General features: G+C 42.2%; 1 protein-coding gene across 1 annotated transcript; it reads right to left on the bottom strand.

Annotated features, from left to right (window-relative positions):
* Nucleotides 1–350: 350 nt before the first annotated feature.
* On the bottom strand, nt 351–14,925 carry LOC131196976 (vomeronasal type-2 receptor 26-like). The gene is made up of 5 exons (XM_058180505.1): nt 14,840–14,925; nt 12,904–13,195; nt 4,782–5,009; nt 3,816–3,942; nt 351–1,249 (listed from the first exon to the last, which is right to left on the bottom strand). Exons 1-5 carry the CDS (start codon nt 14,923–14,925, stop codon nt 351–353), a joined length of 1,632 nt encoding a protein of 543 aa, XP_058036488.1.
* Between the last annotated feature and the right edge of the window lie 2,629 nt (nt 14,926–17,554).

Genomic DNA, 17,554 nt, shown 5'->3' with positions numbered 1-17,554 from the left:
CTCCGAAGGCCATCACTCTGCTAAACAAATAATTCCCTCAACACTGTCAAACTATTTACTAAATCTGCACTACTATTAATCTTCTCATAGTTCCAACCACCAATCTCTTTCCACTTATGACTGTATGACTGTAACTTTGTTGCTGGCAATCCTTATGTTTTATATTGATATATTGACCATCATTTGTGTTGTAAATGTTGTACCTTGAGGAACGTATCTTTTCTTTTATGTACACTGAGAGCATATGCACCAAGACAAATTCCTTGTGTGTCCAATCACACTTGGCCAATAAAAATTCTATTCTATTCTATTCTATTCTATTCTATTCTATTCTATTCTATTCTATTCTATTAATTCCTCTTTATGAGTTGCTCCCTGTGATTTAGGTTAGGCCGCAAAACAATGATGTAGCATTTTGGGAGGAATATGCATCCCAGTAATGCAGCGCTGGAGGCCAAGATGGAGAAGACCTCCACAGCTACCATGGCTTTCCCTTTTGTGCTCAGATAGGCTGGAAAGAAGGAGATCCACACACTGCAAAAGGCCAACATGCTGAAGGTGATGAACTTGGCTTCGTTAAAGCTGTCAGGTAATTTACGGGCAAGGAAAGCCACAATAAAGCTGGCAATGGCCAAGATACCCATGTAGCCCAAGACACAGTAGAAGAAGGAAGCTGACCCCTCATTGCACTGTAAAATCATTTCTTGGAGCTCTGAATGCATGTCCAACTCAGGGAATGGGGGAGATGTTGACAACCAAAGAATACAGATACATACTTGTAATAGAGAGCAGGAAAGTACAGTAGAAAAGGCCAATCTTTTCCCCACCCATCTTCTCATCTGAGATCCTGGTTTAGTAGCCGTGAAAGCTACAACTACAGTGATGGTTTTGGCCAGTACACTAGAAATGGCCACTGAGAAGGTGACGCCAAATGTTGATTGTCGGAGAAGGCAGGTCACTTTGCCAGGTTTGCTGAGGAAGAAGAAAGAGGAGAGAAAACAGAGCAGAAGAGAGACAAGGAGGGTGAAAGTGAGGGACCGATTGTTGGCTTTGACAATGGGAGTATCCCTATACTTAATAAAAGTTCCAAGTATCCAAGAGGTCAAGAAGAAGAAACAAAGACCCACTGAGACTAATCCAGTTCCTAAGGTTTCTTCAAAGGTTAGAAACACCAATGGTTTAAGGATACAGCCTTTCTTTTCCTTATTTGGATAATGATCTTGTGAACATTCAAAACAGTCATCCATATCTAGGAAGAAAAATCAGGGAAATTTGTCACCTAGGCATTCCAAATTATTGAAATTTACCTTACTAATTTTATGCATCCTAAAATGGTGTATCGAAGTTTGCTTAAGTCTAATGAAAATTGGTAGAATACTAACCGGTATGTTCCAGTCCCCTGAACTAACTCCCAGTTCCTAGATTGCATACCTTCAGAGACCCTGGGATTCGGCTGCTGCTACTTAATGCCAAGTTGCTTAACAACAATGCTCCTCTCATTCTTTTTTTTAAATATTTTTTTTATTAAATATACAATTTAAAAACATTAGACATGGTGCGATTTGTCTGGTACATATTTTTCTAATACTTTTTCTTTTGTGTATGCTTATTCCATATATACTTTTTGTACATTCAATCACACTCCAGTTACATACATATTCCCTTCATATCTATTCAAATGCTGTTTACTCCTATCTAATATTTCTTATATTATTTTATTTATTTTTTCCCCCTTATTCTTCACTTTGTTTCTAATTCTCTATCCCTACATTCCTCCTTTTCTCTAGCCATTTATAAAATGTATTCCAGGTTACATAGAATTCTGATTCATCTTAATCTTTGAGCTCCATTGTTAATCTGTCCATTTCTGCACAGGTCAATATTTTTTTTTATTTGCATTTATATCCCGCCCTGTTGATTGTTTCTGCCTCCTGTGGGTTCTCTCTGCATTTCCAATTTGTGTGAAGGTCAACCTCACTGCCATTAATATGTGTACCATTAGATATATTTCTTCTTTTTGATAATTATCCCTTACTATACCCAGAAGGAAGAGTTTTGGCGTCATATCTATCATCTGGTTTAACATCTCTTCTAGCCACTGTTTTCTTTGGAGCCAAAAGTCCTTGGCAATGTTCGTCTCATTCAAGATCTCATTAAGGAGGAGTGAGACAACCTAGCATGCATTATTGAAACCTGGTTGACCCTGGAAGGGGAGGTTCCCCACTTGGAGATGTGTCCATCCAGGGTTTACGGTTTGGTAGTAGTTGAGATGATAGGGTAGATGACAGTGGTGGGATTCAGCTGGTTCGCTCTGGTTCACGTGAACTGGTGGTGGCGGCTGTGGGAAGCTCCGCTCACCCATCTGGACATAATGTGCAACTACTGTGCATGCGCAGAAGGCATGTGCATACTCTGAGGTGGTGCAGGTGCGCTCTTATTTGTGAACCGGTAGGGAAGATAAGTGAATCCCACCTCTGGTAGGGAAGACAACTTGGTAGTGGTCATCAGAGAATCAGATTGGCCAAGGTAGTGTGACTTGTGGGATCCAGGAGAAGGATCTTCTCTGTCATTGTTCCTGCCTTGTGGAATGTCCTGCCTTCCAGAATGAGAACCACTCCAACCCTCCAGACCTTCCCTAAGAGCCTAAAGACCTGGCTCTGCCAGCTGGCTTGAGGTTCCAAAGGAGCATGCCAGTATGTTGGATTATGCCAGTATGCTGGATTGATTGATTGGATGGTTGATAATCCCAGACTCCCTGCTCTCACTTCCTCCCCATCTTTTAACTATATAGTATTTTATATTTGTATACTTTGTAGTATTTTATTTCTTTAGTATTATATTTCAATATTGTAAGCTAACCAGAGTTACCCTGTGGTAAGATGGCAGTCAATAAATTGAATGGATGGATGGATGGATGGATGGATGGATAGATAGATAGATAGATAGATAGATAGATAGATAGATAGATAGATAGATAGATAGATAGATGATAGATAGATAGATAGATAATAGCTAGATAGATGATAGCTAGCTAGCTAGATAGTTAATAGATAGATAGGTAGGTAGGTAGGTAGATAGATAATAATAATAATGATGATGATGATGATGATGATGATGATGATGATGATGATAATAATAATAATAATAATAATAATAATAATAATAATAATAATAATAATAATAATGTTTTAATTTGTATACCGCCCTTCTCCCGAAGGACTCAGAGCGGTGAACAGGCAAATAAAATACAAACAAACATACACAATAATTAAAACAACCCTTAAAAAACTGATTCAAATTTGCCAGAAAATTTAAAATAACATTACACCCCATAAAATTACAGAAATTTAAAACCCATCAAAATTCAATTAAAATTTAAATAGATAGATAGATAGATAGATAGATGATAGATAGATAGATAGATAGATAGATAGATAGATAGATAGATAGATAGAAATAGAATAGAATAGAATAGAATAGAATAGAATAGAATAGAATAGAATAGAATAGAATAGAACAGAATAGAATAGAATAGAATAGAATTCTTTATTGGCTAAGTGTGATTGGACACACAAGGAATCTGTTTTTGGTACATATGCTCTGTGTACATAAAAAAAAGATGCATTTGTCAAGAATAATAAGGTACAACACTTAGTGATAGTCATACGGTACAAATAAGCAAACAAATCATACTAGGAATAGATAGATAGATAGATAGATAGATAGATAGATAGATAGATAGATAGATAGATAGATAGATAGATAGATAGATAGATGATAGACAGTCAGACAGATAGATAGAAAAATAAATTTACCATTTTGATTTGAAATCTTCCCTTCAGGGCATGGAACACAATCATAACAGCAGAACTGATTTCCCTCAATCCCCTTCTTCCAATATCCAGGGAAACAAGGCTCATTGCATTGAGAAAGTGGACGAACCTGTAGAAGAAAGTAAAAGAAAACCTCCTATATTACCATCTTTTACAATACTAGACAACACAGTGTCAACAGTAGAGTCCTTCAAGTTTCTAGGTTCTATCATATCTCAAGACTTAAAGAGACTTAAACCTAGTATCAAAAATGTCATCAAAAAAGCACAAAAAAGAGTTATTGAGTCTGTCATCTGCACCTCCATAACTGTCTGGTTTGGCTCTGCAACCAAACAAGACAAACACAGACTTCAGAGGATAATTAGTACTGCAGAAAAACCAATTACTACCAACCTGCCTTCCATGGAGGACCTGTATACTGCACGAATCAAGAAGAGGGCCGTGAAAATATTTACAGATCCCTCACATCCTGGACATAAACTGTTTCAACTCCTACCCTCAAAACGACGCTATAGACCACTGCACACCAGAACAACTAGACACAAGAACAGTTTTTTCCCGAAGGCCATCATTCTGCTAAACAAATAATTCCATCAACACTGTCAAACTATTTACTGAATCTGCACTACTATTAATCTTCTCATAGTTCCCATCACCAATCTCTTTCCACTTGTGACTGTATGACTGTAACTTTGTTTCTGGCAATCCTTATGATTTATATTGATATACTGACCATCAATTGTGTTGTAAATGTTGTACCTTGATGAAGGTATCTTTTCTTTTATGTACACTGAGAGCATATGCACCAAGACAAATTCCTTGTGTATCGAATCACATTTGGCCAATAAAGAATTCTATTCTATTCTATTCTATTCTATTCTATTCTATTCTATTCTATTCTATTCTATTCTATTCTATTCAAGCATGGTTGATTAAATGCCTCCATACCTGGTTAAAAACTGGGTGCCAGACAATTACATCTTCATTTATGAATAATTCCTTCCCTTTTGGAACCGTGGGATCCATCTTTCCGATTCTAACTTTTTGAAAGGATCTGTTTGGAAAAGTGATAAAGTTGGTGATGTCAAATCCACCTGTTGCTTCCCCTTTCTCATTCAGGAACACTCTCTCCCCAGCTGAATTGTTAAAAGAAATGCCTTGAAGAAACGAATGGAGCTACTTGAAAAAGAATGAAAGAGAGAGGGAGTTGAGAGGATAATAATAGAAAATAGAACATCATATTCAAGTTTCATTCACTTATTCTTCCCATTCCTACAATTATTATTACATTTGGTAATCAATATTGCATGGAAATGTACATGTCTACTTTATTATTCATTTGCTATTATTTTAAGGAAAGATAAAAAAGAACGATCACCCAAAGTAGAATGAAGACAATTGGAATTATGTAACGTCCTTCAATTATAATTTAACTTCACTATTTAAACAACTATTTAAACCTAAGGTAAAGGTAAAGGTTTCCGTTGCATATATGTGCTAGTCATTCCTGACTCTAGGGGGCGGTGCTCATCTCTGTTTCAAAGCCGAAGAGCCAGCACTGTCCAAAGATGTCTCCGTGGTCATGTGGCCGGCATGACTAAATGCCAAAGGTGCACAGAACGCTGTTACCTTCCCATCAAAGGTGGTCCCTATTTTTCTACTTGCATTTTTTATGTGCTTTCAAACTGCTAGGTTGGCAGAAGCTGGGACATGTAACAGAAGCTCACCTAGTTACGTGGCACTTGGCCAATAAACACTTGGCCAATAAAATTCTATTCTATTCTATTCTTTAATTGAAGCACTACTATCTAATCTTTCCTCACAGGTACAAGCTATTTGACAGTCTGAGGTCTGACTAATTTCCTTTAGGTCCAACGCTCTTCATACTTCGCATAAATGACCTTTGCGACCATTTTTTATTTTTTTTATTTTTTTTATTTTGTCACAAAATCATACAAAAAGATTATATAGTATATAAACATATATATGAGTAAATATTAGGAGGTATAAGCATATATATATATATATATAGGAAGAAGAAAAGAAAAACAATAGGACAGGAACAGTAGGCACGTTTGTGCGCTTATGCACGCCCCTTATGCTCCTCTTAGGAATGGGGTGAGGTCAATAGTAGAAAGTTTTTGGTTAAAGCTTTTGGGATTATGGGAAGAGACCACAGAGTCAGGCAAAGTATTCCAAGCACTGATGATTCTGTTACAGAAGTCATATTTTCTGCAATCTAGATTAAAGAGGCTAACATTAAGTTTAAATCTATTGGTTGCTCTTGTATTATTGCAATTAAAGCTGAAGTAGTCTTTAACAAATGAACAGCTCTGCGCATGCGCAAGATGGCGCGGCTCTGAGGACTCGGCTCCGGCGACGAGAGGCCCCTCCGATGTTGACGAAGCCTCGGCCGCGCGTTTAGCCGCTTGCTGTCCCCGGCCCGGTAGATCTTACTTCGGGCAGCCATATGAGAGGTCTTTGGACTCTCTCGTACATGTGGTTGCCGAGAACGAGGCCGGGTAGGCAAGCGGTGGATTCTGGCGGCCATGTTTTAGGCTCGGAGGTGGGGCGATGAGTCGGCGTTTTTTACGGCCGTTTTTCGGCCGTTTTTCGGCCGATTCGTCTGGCCGGCTGGCTGCTAGCCTCTGGCTCATCTCCCGGCCCTCTTCTGACTGCGGACTCCGGACTTTTCGGGGGTAGCCTTTGGGCTCCAGCCTCTGCAATCGTGGACGACCTGGATGATTGCGGAGGTATTTCATCTACCCCTATTGCCATCTGCCTCGCTGCCATGGTTTCTTGGCTTTCCCCCTGTTGCCGGATTATGGACTTGGCAACCTTCATACCCCCCAGCCTCTCGGAGAGGTTTAGCCTTTTATATGGACTTCGTCTCTTGGAGGGAGAGGTCTGGGGAGACCCGGCTTCTGGAGTGGTTAGGATTCTTCTCCTGGCCATGTCTGGAGATGGTTATTGGAGGATTGCGGGGAGACGATGGAGGTACCCCGGAGTTGCCCCCTGCAACCAGTCTATGACTGTGACTATTTTAACATCACCCATGCCCCCCTCGGCCTTTTTTGAGACTACTATGGCCGTTTTTGGTCCTATTAGGACTCCTTGGGGGGGGACATGGGATTTAGTTGGGGACAGAGGAGGACGGAGGAGGACGTGGCCAGCGACTGGAATACCATTTCCCCTCACCCCCGGTTCCAGGATGTTTGGACTATGCACCGGACAGAATACCACCTAGACTGTCATTCGGTGCTAATTGCTGTTCCATTCTTTGTATGCCTTCATTCTGGACTAGTACCATCTGTCATCATCTTGCCATCCGGAGATGGAGCCTCTACTTTGCCGATTCTTAGTCTCAGCTGCTACGCATTATACTGCTTGTGAACTCTTGCGCCTGCAGTGCCCCCGCCGCAGGAATGGCCTCCTCATTACCGAGGGCCGGCCTCCATGACGGGTCTTGGGACCCACAGAGGTGGCATGCGAAAAGAAGAGCTTGTGGGGTTTTTAGAGGAATTTTAAGGGTGGGAGGGTAAGGCGGGTAATGGGGTAACCCATCGGGTGAGGCCAGTTCCTGCACATGCTCATGGCGGTTTTTACTATCAGGTTCGGAGGTTATGGGGGAGGAGTCTGTTCCTATCTGTGAGGGTGGTCCTATTGACATGGTAAGTGGGAGGGGCAGGTATGGCGGAAGCGAGGGGTCATATCAAATCCCGGGAGCGCGTGCTCGATGTCTCAAAGCGATCACGCGCTCCGACCCCTTGGACTTTTCTCGTTCCCCGGATGGTCAGGATCCTCAGAGCCTGGGCCTTCGGTTGATGTTGTGCAATGCTCGGTCCGTGGTGAACAAAGCCCCCCTTGTTTGTGATCTTATACAGGGGTTCCATGGACCTTAGGGGCATTACGGAGACCTGGTTGGGCACTGGAGGGGGCGTGCCCCTTGTAGAGATGTGCCCGCCGGGTTTCTGTGCATTCCATCAGCCGAGGGCCCAGGGTAGGGGTGGGGGGGTGGCGGTTGTGATTAGAGAGAGTCTAGAGCCGAGGGAGACCACTGTACCTCAGATTGCGGGTGAATCCCTCTTTGTGAGATGGGGTCGTAGGTGTCAGATGGGCTTGCTGATCACGTACCTGGCTCCTTGCTGCGTGACAGCTGCCCTGCCCGAGCTCCTGGAGATGCTGGCTGGGGTGGCAGTTGAGACCCCCAGACTCTTAGTCATGGGGGACTTTAACTTGCCATCTTCCGGCTCATCATCGGCGGCAGCTCGGGAGGTCACGGCTTCCATAACGGCCTTGGATCTGACCCAAGTAGTTGATGGCCCTACTCACATTGGGGTGGCACTCTGGACCTGATTTTCTCTCTGGACAGTGGTTGAGAGATCTGGACTTAAAGGAAATAGTCATCGAACCTTTGTCATGGTCAGATCACTCTCTTCTTCGCTTGGACTTTCTGACCGCCATTCACCACCGCAGGGAGGCGGAGCCGACACGTTGGTTCCGCCCCAGGCGCCTGATGGACCCTGATGGGTTCGGACGGAGCTTGGGCCATTTCCTGAGGGTCTGGCTCACGGCTCGGCTGAGGAACTTGTGGCGGCCTGGGAGCGGGCGCGGCGGGGCCTTAGACCGTGTCGTGCCTTTGCGGCTTCTGACCCGGCGCGGGTCCCAACCGGCTCCTTGGTTCTCTGAGGAGCTGAGAGGATGGCGCCGGAGAAGACGCCTAGAGAGTTCCTGGAGGTCTAGCCGTTCGAAGCTGATCGGACACTAGTGAAGTCCTATACTAGGACTTACCTAGTGGCATTGAGGAAGCGAGGCGTAGTTACGCCTCCTCATTGCATCGGCAGATAACCGCCCAGCCGCCCTGTTTGGTGACCCGCTCCTCCTACATCAGGGGAGCGGGATGACCCGCTGCAGGACGTGCTGAGGAGTTTAACAGTTATCTATACGATAAAATCGTTCAGCTTCGGGATGGGTTGGACCAAGATTGCGGTGATGCGGTGAGATGCTCGAGGTGGTCTTGGCGATATTGTTTGGGATGAGTTTGACCCTGTGGCTCCTGAGGACATGGACAGGTTGCTGGGTAGGCTGAATGCCACCACATGTTTACTGGACCCGTGCCCCTCCTGGCTGGTGCTGGCCACTCGGGAGGTCACGAGGCTGGCTCAGGCGATTCGACCGCTTCTTTGGTGGAGGTGTCTTCCGGCCGCCTTGAAAGAGGCGGTGGTGAGGCCCTCCTTAAGAAGCCTTCCCTGGACCCGGCTGTTTTAGGTAACTATCGTCCGGTCTCCAACCTTCGCTTTGCGGTGAAGGTTGTAGAGAGTATGGTGGCATATCAGTTTCCCTTGCACCTGGATGAAACTGTCTATCTAGACCCGTTCCAGTCCGGTTTCCGGCCCGGTTACAGCACGGAGACGGCTTTGGTCGCGTTGGTGGATGATCTCTGGAGGGCCAGGGATAGGGGTTGCTCCTCTGCCCTGGTCCTATTAGACCTCTCAGCGGCTTTCGATACCATCGACCATGGTATCCTGCTGCGCCGGTTGGAGGGATTGGGAGTGGGAGGCACCGTTTATCGGTGGTTCTCCTCCTATCTCTCCGACCGGTCGCAGTCGGTGTTGACAGGGGGGCAGAGGTCGACTCCGAGGTGCCTCACTTGTGGGGTGCCGCAGGGGTCGATTCTCTCGCCCCTCCTGTTTAACATCTACATGAAGCCGCTGGGTGAGATCATCAGTGGTTTTGGTGTGAAGTATCAGCTGTATGCGGATGACACCCAGCTGTACTTTTCTACACCGGACCACCCCAACGAAGCTATCGAAGTGCTGTCCCGGTGTCTGGAGGCCGTACGGGTCTGGGTGGGGAGGAACAGGCTCAAGCTCAATCCCGCCAAGACAGAGTGGTTGTGGATGCCGGCATCCCGGTACAGTCAGCTTAATCCGCGGCTGACCATCGGTGGCGAGTCATTGGCCCCGATGGAAAGGGTCCGCAACTTAGGCGTCCTCCTGGACGAACGGCTGTCTCTAGAAGACCATTTGACGACCGTCTCCAGGAGAGCGTTCTACCAGGTTCGCCTGGTACGCCAGTTGCGCCCCTTTCTGGACCGGGATGCCCTATGCACGGTCACTCACGCACTCGTGACGTCTCGCCTGGATTACTGCAATGCTCTCTACATGGGGCTCCCCTTGAAGGGCATCCGGAGGCTGCAGTTAGTCCAGAACGCGGCTGCGGGTGATAGATGGAGCCCTCGTGGCTCCGTATAACACCCATCCTGCGCAGACTGCACTGGCTACCTGTGGCCTTCCAGGTGCGCTTCAAGGTCTTGGTGACCACCTTTAAAGCGCTCCATGGCATTGGGCGGGTTATACGGGACCGCCTACTGCTACCGAATACCTCTCACCGACCCGTGCGCTCACAGAGAGGGTCTCCTCAGGGTGCCGTCAGCGAGGCAATGTCGTCTGGCGACGCCCAGGGGAAGGGCCTTCTCTGTGGGGGCTCCCACCCTTTGGAACGAACTTCCCCCCGGACTCCGCCAGCTTCCGGACCTTCGGACCTTCCGCCGCGGGCTTAAAACATACTTATTTAATTGTGCAGGACTGAGCTAGGTTTTAAATTCATGGGTTTTAATTGGGTTTTATTTGTATATTTTAATTAACGGGCTTTAAAATAAGTTTCTTAATTGTTTTTATTCTGTATTTATATGTTTTTAAATGCCTGTGAACCGCCCTGAGTCCTTTGGGAGATAGGGCGGTATATAAATATGATTAATAAATAAATAATAAATAAATAAATAAATAAACAGGAAGGACATTACAATAGATGATTCTATGAGTTAAACTTAGGTCTTGTCGAAGGCGATGGAGTTCCAAGTTTTCTAAGCCTAGGATTTCAAGTCTGGTGGGATAAGGTATTTTGTTGTTTTCATATTAAAAATCATCATATTTTTAATCATATTTAAATCATATTAAATCATATTTAAATCATATTTAATCATATTAAAAGAAACTGTGGTCTCTTCGCTGACGATGTTAAACTATTGAACATCACAGACAATGCACCTACCCTTCAAAAAGACCTTGACTATGTGGCAGATTGGTCTAACAAGTGGCAACTTCAAATCTCAACAGAACAGAACAGAGTAGAGTCATGTAGAGTAGAGTGGGATGGGATGGGATGGGATGGGACAGATGACTTGTAGTCCAGCCCCCTGCTTAAGCAGGAGAACCTATAAAATCTCAAACAAGTGACTGTCCATTCTCTTCTTAAAAACCTTCAGTGATGGAGCACCCATAATCCTACATCAAACTGCTCATTGAAATAAAAGAACTGTCCAAAGAAGGGAGAATACCTTCCAAGGGTGAAGATCTGGAAAGTCATGTTTTTTATGCATTATACTTTTTTTGCCATGGAACCTTAAGAGATACAGAGTTTGCAGAGCATGAGCCACAGCATAAACAGCGTTGTAGATGCTGTAGCTTTGGCCAGTCATCTCCATTTCAAAGACAGGCCCAGGAAGATCTTCTAGCTTCATCTCCCCGGTGCATTTCCTACTATACATTTCTTTTAACTCTGATTTTGGAAATGAGCACTCAAATGATTGTTCCCAAACATCTTGCAGAAAACCATCTCTGCAGACTGAAAGAGGATTGATGGTCTGAAGGAATTCCTTGAAACCCACAACTGCTCTTGAATGAATGGTGAAAGAAAGAGCCCCGTGGAACATCTGGAGATCCCATTTCATTTGAATTCCCGATAGTATGAAATCAATCTGTGCAGTCATGATCCAAACCTTTCTAAATAAGGCACTTTTCTTATTTTCAGGATCCGCCATGAATGTGACAAGTCTCAACCATTTTATTGCCGATGATTCTCCGTAGACAAGAAATGCATTGGCTTTGCTGTTCATCAGATTAATAGAAATACTTGAGACCGTCTGATAAAATTTGGTGTAGTCTTCCAAATGGACTAGTTGTGAAAGCCTTTGTATGAACGATGAACAGATTCCACTTTGTGAAAGTAAGGGCTCCATTTTCTGTAAAAAGTGTTCTCCATTATTGTTGTCAACTGCAAAAATCCCAATCCAAGTCCAACTGAAATGATGAAGCAGTTGGATAATCCCAATATACTGATGGTCCTCTTTGGGGACCATGAAATAGAGTGAAGAGAGCTCACTGCTCTGAAATACATCTTGGGCTAATGAGCCATATGTTAGCTATAAGAAAGTGGAATAGTATTCTGTTGAATTGTTACATCAAATCTAATTGTCCTGACCTAGGTTTTCATATAAAATATATCCAAGGAAGAAATTATTTTCCTAAAACTCTTCTAAATATTAATAGAGAAATAATGTGTTGGAAAAATATGAACTGATCAATTGTTTTTTAAAAAAGTTTTTTATTTTTAAAACACATTAAAACGAAAGACAAAACATACAACATTTATGTAGATATCACTGTTTATCAGCTATTCAAGACAGTCCTTTCCTATTAGTTACACATATTTTAGTTCTATCTTACTCTACTTTTATTTAACTACCGTTCCTATTTTCTAACCATTCATACCATTTTCTCCAGACTGGCAGCATCTGGAAACCTACGGCCTAGTATGTCACAGACCTTATAATATTCTGTGTCCTCTTTCTCTTTAATTTCTTTTGTAAGTTTGTCCATCTCTGCACATTCTAATATTTTTTTAATTAGTTCTTCCTCTGTTGGTGGGTTTTCGTTCTTCCAGTTTTGGGCATAGGCTAAACGTGCAGCTGTCAATATATGGAGTATTAAATATTGCGTATCATTTGTATAATTTTCTGTTGGAATCCCTAATAAGAATTGTATGAACGGATCAATTGTTAAATAGGAGCAAGGAGTGCTACAGTCAGAACGTTCCTCAACTATTGAATGTCCTTAGATACACACTTCATATCATTGGCAATGTAGTTTCAGGAAAGAGTGCTAAGTAGTAGACCTTAAACCATGCAGAACTTCTTAACACGAACCTAAACTTAACCTTTGATTCTCATTAATTATTCCAAAACAACAATAAGATTAAGAATTTTCTTCTCAACCCCTTCAGAACATACCTGTGGAATCTTGAAGAATCTTCCAATTTCAGCTATATAAAATGATGTATCAAAATCCAATCCTCCAATGATGGCCATGAGATTCTTCTGGCTGTCACATTCATAGTTAGGGACAAAATCCTGGGATTTGAAAAGCAGGTCCAGGGTGGTGCGATAGGTCATCCTTGGGCTGTAGTAACTATCATAGATGTGGAACCCAAGAGTGACGTTAGGTAAGATCTGGGAGTCCTCATTGATCTCCTTCACAGCAAACGCCAAGGCAAGGATGTGCTGGTAGAATTTGGTGATTACACTGCAGATAATTTAAATTACCCAGTTCAGAAAAGAAGTTGACAGTTTGTATAAGGTGGCATCATTTCTATGTCAATAACAAATATTTCTTCATCTAGTGGAAATAGGAAAATAGGCTTTTTAAAATGCTCAATAATTTGAACAACTTTCTAATTTATTTTTTCCACAGTATTTCCATGTTTGCAGCAAGGATGTACTACTAGAAATAAAAACAGGGCTTTTATCCAAGTTACCACTTTTATTTTCTACCATTTTTTTCACAAAATAGAAGATGAACAAACCCAACAGGTATGAGTCACTTATTGCATGTATGAGGAGCCTTTGGTGCTCTCTGAGATTCCTTGTTTTCTTGCAGAGGTTCCATTTCCTTAACTAGGTAATATCACCAGTGCTAGTCCTAGGACTGATGATGTTACCTAGTTAGGTAACTGAAACATCTGCAAGAAAACAAGCAAGCACAGAAAGTACCACCTTTCAACCCTGAGCTGCAAATATTCTCTTTGGTATTGTATGTATGTTTTGTGAAAAGTGACAATGCAGAACTTTTTAAAAAAATCATCTTAAACTCACTAAGGGTTCTTCAAATGATTTCAAAACAAAATGCACAGGTACCGTATATGTGGTACCTTGCTCAATAGTAGTAACTGTCAGAGGGATCTTGGAGTCCTAGTGGACAACCATTTAGATATGAGCCAGCAGTGTGCAGCAGCTGCCAAAAAAAAAGCCAACACAGTTCTGGGCTGCATAAACAGAGGGATAGAATCAAGATCACATGAAGTGTTAATAGCATTTTTTATTATGCCTTGGTAAGGCCACACTTGGAATATTGCATTCAGTTTTGGTCGCCACGATGTAAAAAAGATGTTGAGACTCTAGAAAGAGACTCTGTTGCAGAGAAGAGCAACAAAGATGATGAGGGGACTGGAGGCTAAAACATATGAAGAACGGTTGCAGGAACTGGGTATGTCTAGTTTAATGAAAAGAAGGACTAGGGGAGACATAATAGCAGTCTTCCGATATCTCAGGGGCTGCTACAAAGAAGAGGGAGTCAAGCTATTCTCCAAAGCACCTGAGGGTAGAACAAGAAGCAATGGGTGAAAACTGATCAAGGAGAGAAGCAACCTAGAACTAAGGAGAAATTTCCTGACAGTTAGAACAATTAATCAGTGGAAGAACCAGAAGTTGTGAATGCTCCAACACTGGAAGTTTTTAAGAAGAGATTGGATAACCATTTGTCTGAAGTGGTATAGGGTTTCCTGCCTAAGCAGGGGGTTGAACTAGAAGACCTCCAAGGTCCCTTCCAACTCTGTTATTCTATATTCTATATTCTTGCACCAAAATTTTATGCATTTGATGACAAACACTTTAACAGGAAGAATTGTACTTTCTTTTCCCACAACTATAAATATTTGAAAGACAGAGAAGGCTTAGATAACAGATAAAGCCTACATTGATGCTGAAACACAAATATTTACTCATATAAGCAGTTTTGGGGAAATTGAGTAAGATTAGAAAAAGCAATAAAAATCCTTACAGTGGTAAGTCATAAGGTTTTATACCAGGATGTTCCTTAAATTTAATTTCATAAAAGTGGTAAAAAATATGGGACACCATCCCACCAACGACGAGGTCCCCAGGTTGGTACCACTCATGTGGAACAAGGAAAGCATCACTTGCAGGGCAGCTCAGAGTTACTATTTTCTTCACCAGAAACACCAGAAGGAGCAACATCTTGACTTTATTGTTACAGGCAAAAGGTCCCTGTCTTCCATTCTATCCTATCCCATAGGAGCGTTTGTATTATTCCAATGGTTAATCCAGTGATTAATTCAAGATTTACATCTGAGAGTGCACCTAATCAGAAAATCCACCATTGTCTAGTTGAAGATTCATGAGAGCGTAAATTTGTGTCTTGGTAGCATCGGGATTTGAACAGATATTCTGGGAGAGGAGAACAGAGAGATTGTCAGATTGGTCTAACAAGTGGCGACTTCAAATCTCAACCAACAAATGTTCTGTCTTGTACATTGGCAAAAAAATAACTAAATCAAAACATAAAATACAAATTAGATGGACATGACCTTATAGATGACCCTCACTCTGTCAAGGACTTTGGAGTACTCATTTCTAAAGATCTAAGTGCCACTGTAACAAATTGCCAAAAAGGCACTAAGGGTTGTTAGTTCTTCTCTGGTAATATTGTACTACTAACTAGAGCATACAAAACATTTGCTAGACCAATTCTTGAATACAGCTCATCTATCTGGAACCCGCATTGCATATCGGACATAAATACAATCGAGAGATTCCAAAGATATTTCAAAAGAAGAGTCCTCCAATCCTCTTCTTGCAATAAAATACCTTATGCCACCAGACTCCAAATTTTGGGCTTAGACAATTTAGAATATGCTGACTTCAGTCTGACCTAAGCATAGAACATAAAATTATCTACCACAATGTCCTACCTGTCAATGACTGCTTCAGCTTCAACCACAACAATACACGAGCAAATAATAGATACAAACTCAAGGTAAACTGCTCCAAACTCGATTGCAGAAAAGATGACTTCAGCAACAGAGTGGTCAATGCCTGGAATGCACTACCTGACTCTGTAGTTTCTTCCCCAAACCCCCAAAACTTTAAACTTAAACTGTCTACTGTTGACCTCACCCCATTCTTAAGAGGTCTGTAAGGGGTGTGCATAAGTGCACCTGCGTGCCTTCCGTCCCTGTCCTAATATTCCTTTTTTACTTACTCTTTTCATGTATCCAAATAATATTTATACTTTTACCTGTTATCTTATATATGATTGACAAAACAAATAAATAAAATAAAATAAATTACTTTGACACAGTTATTATTACCCGTGTGCCAATATTGCTGTGGTTCGAGTGTTACTTTATAGTCATAAGGATCTGTTGATTGTTGTTGAATTGAAATAGTCTTCTGTGCAGTCTTTGCCTAGTTAAGAAAATACGGTAATTCCTGTAGGAGATAATTATTTTGTTTTTGGTCACAGAGGACCAAAACAAGGCTGGAGTTAAATGCTTTTTTGTTTTTAGCTGCTAACTTCTCCATCCCTATACAGTTGCAATAAAAATGTATAGGGAGGATTGGCAATACAAAATAAACATGATTTTTGAAATTTGTATTATTTTTTCACAATAGAATGGTGCGGTGGCCTAGAGGTGGAGCTCTCGCCTCACAATCAGGAGGCTGTGAGTTCAATTCTAGGTAGAGGCAGATATTTCTCTCTCTGGGCGCAATGAGAATATATGTGCTAAACAAAGCTCCACATTAGTGACAGGAAAGGCATCCGGACATTAAACTCTCTGCTAGCTCCATTCAATTGCCCAGACGCCACCCTTCAAAGTATCAATAGGTCGCTAAATGATATTATTTTTCACAATGAATGATAAATACAATCCATCTTCCCTTGCATAGTGTTAACATAGATGTTCCTCCCCCTCATTTTAAGAGGTTTTGCATGATTTCTTTCCCCATCCCATCTAGAAGGGAGGGAGATACCGCTATTGTTTCCACAATGTATCGATTGTGTGACATTTTTACTTATATTAGTCGCGAGAGTGAGTACATTTTTTTTATTCTATTTGGAAAAGGACAAATGTTTGTAGCCATAGATCTTATTGTGGGTGGGCTTCTAACTTTTTAGAGACCCATTCCAGCAGAGGGTTTAGCTCCCTAGTAAAATTTGTGGTCATCTATACCTCACAATAAAAGGGACATGGTGGCTTAGTGGGTAAGACGCTGAGTTTGTCGATTGAAAGGTCGGCAGGTCAGCGGTTCGAATCCCTAGTACTGCCGTGTAATGGGGTGAGCTCCTGTTACTTGTCCCAGCTTCTGCCAACCTAGCAGTTTCAAAAGCACGTAAAAAATGCAAGTACAAAAAATAGGGTCCACCTTTGGTGGGAAGGTAACAGCGTTCTGGGCGCCTTTGGCATTGAGTCATGCCGGTCACATGACCATGGAGATGTCTTCGGACAGTGCTGGCTCTTTGGCTTTGAAACGGAGATAAGATTCGCCCTCTAGAGTCGGGAACGACTAGCACATATGTGTGAGCGGAACCTTTACTTTTTTATGCCTCACAATTTCCAAAGAGAGGAAAGTTGTTCTGATATTATTTTTCTTTCGTTTTCCCTCTCCCATCCCTTCCTCATTTACAGTATCAGATTTCATTTTGCTGTCATTGATGAACAGTATTGAAAAACTCAGAAATTAAAATTCACCAAGCGTGAATTCACTGTCTGTAAAGATTTATTCAATGGAGTGGAAAAAGAAGAAAAGAGGCAATGGCCCTAACATTTATCTGAATTTGAATAAGAAAGTTGGAACGGACCTT

The sequence above is a fragment of the Ahaetulla prasina genome, chromosome 4 (assembly GCF_028640845.1).
Source record: "Ahaetulla prasina isolate Xishuangbanna chromosome 4, ASM2864084v1, whole genome shotgun sequence".
Classification (NCBI taxonomy): Eukaryota; Metazoa; Chordata; class Lepidosauria; order Squamata; family Colubridae; genus Ahaetulla; species Ahaetulla prasina.
The sequence above is the reverse complement of the archived record's forward strand: the minus strand, read 5'-3'. Positions and strand labels throughout refer to the sequence as shown.

Excerpts from the sequence above, each read along its gene's own strand:
- LOC131196976 (XM_058180505.1), bottom strand. The coding sequence starts at position 14,925 with ATGTTGCTCCTTCTGGTGTTTCTGGTGAAGAAAATAGTAACTCTGAGC. Across the intron at positions 13,196-14,839 it reads TTCCTTGTTCCACATGAGTG|TGTAATCACCAAATTCTACC; the intron begins GTACCAACCTGG and ends AATTATCTGCAG. Across the intron at positions 1,250-3,815 it reads GAAGATTTCAAATCAAAATG|ATATGGATGACTGTTTTGAA; the intron begins GTAAATTTATTT and ends TTTTCTTCCTAG.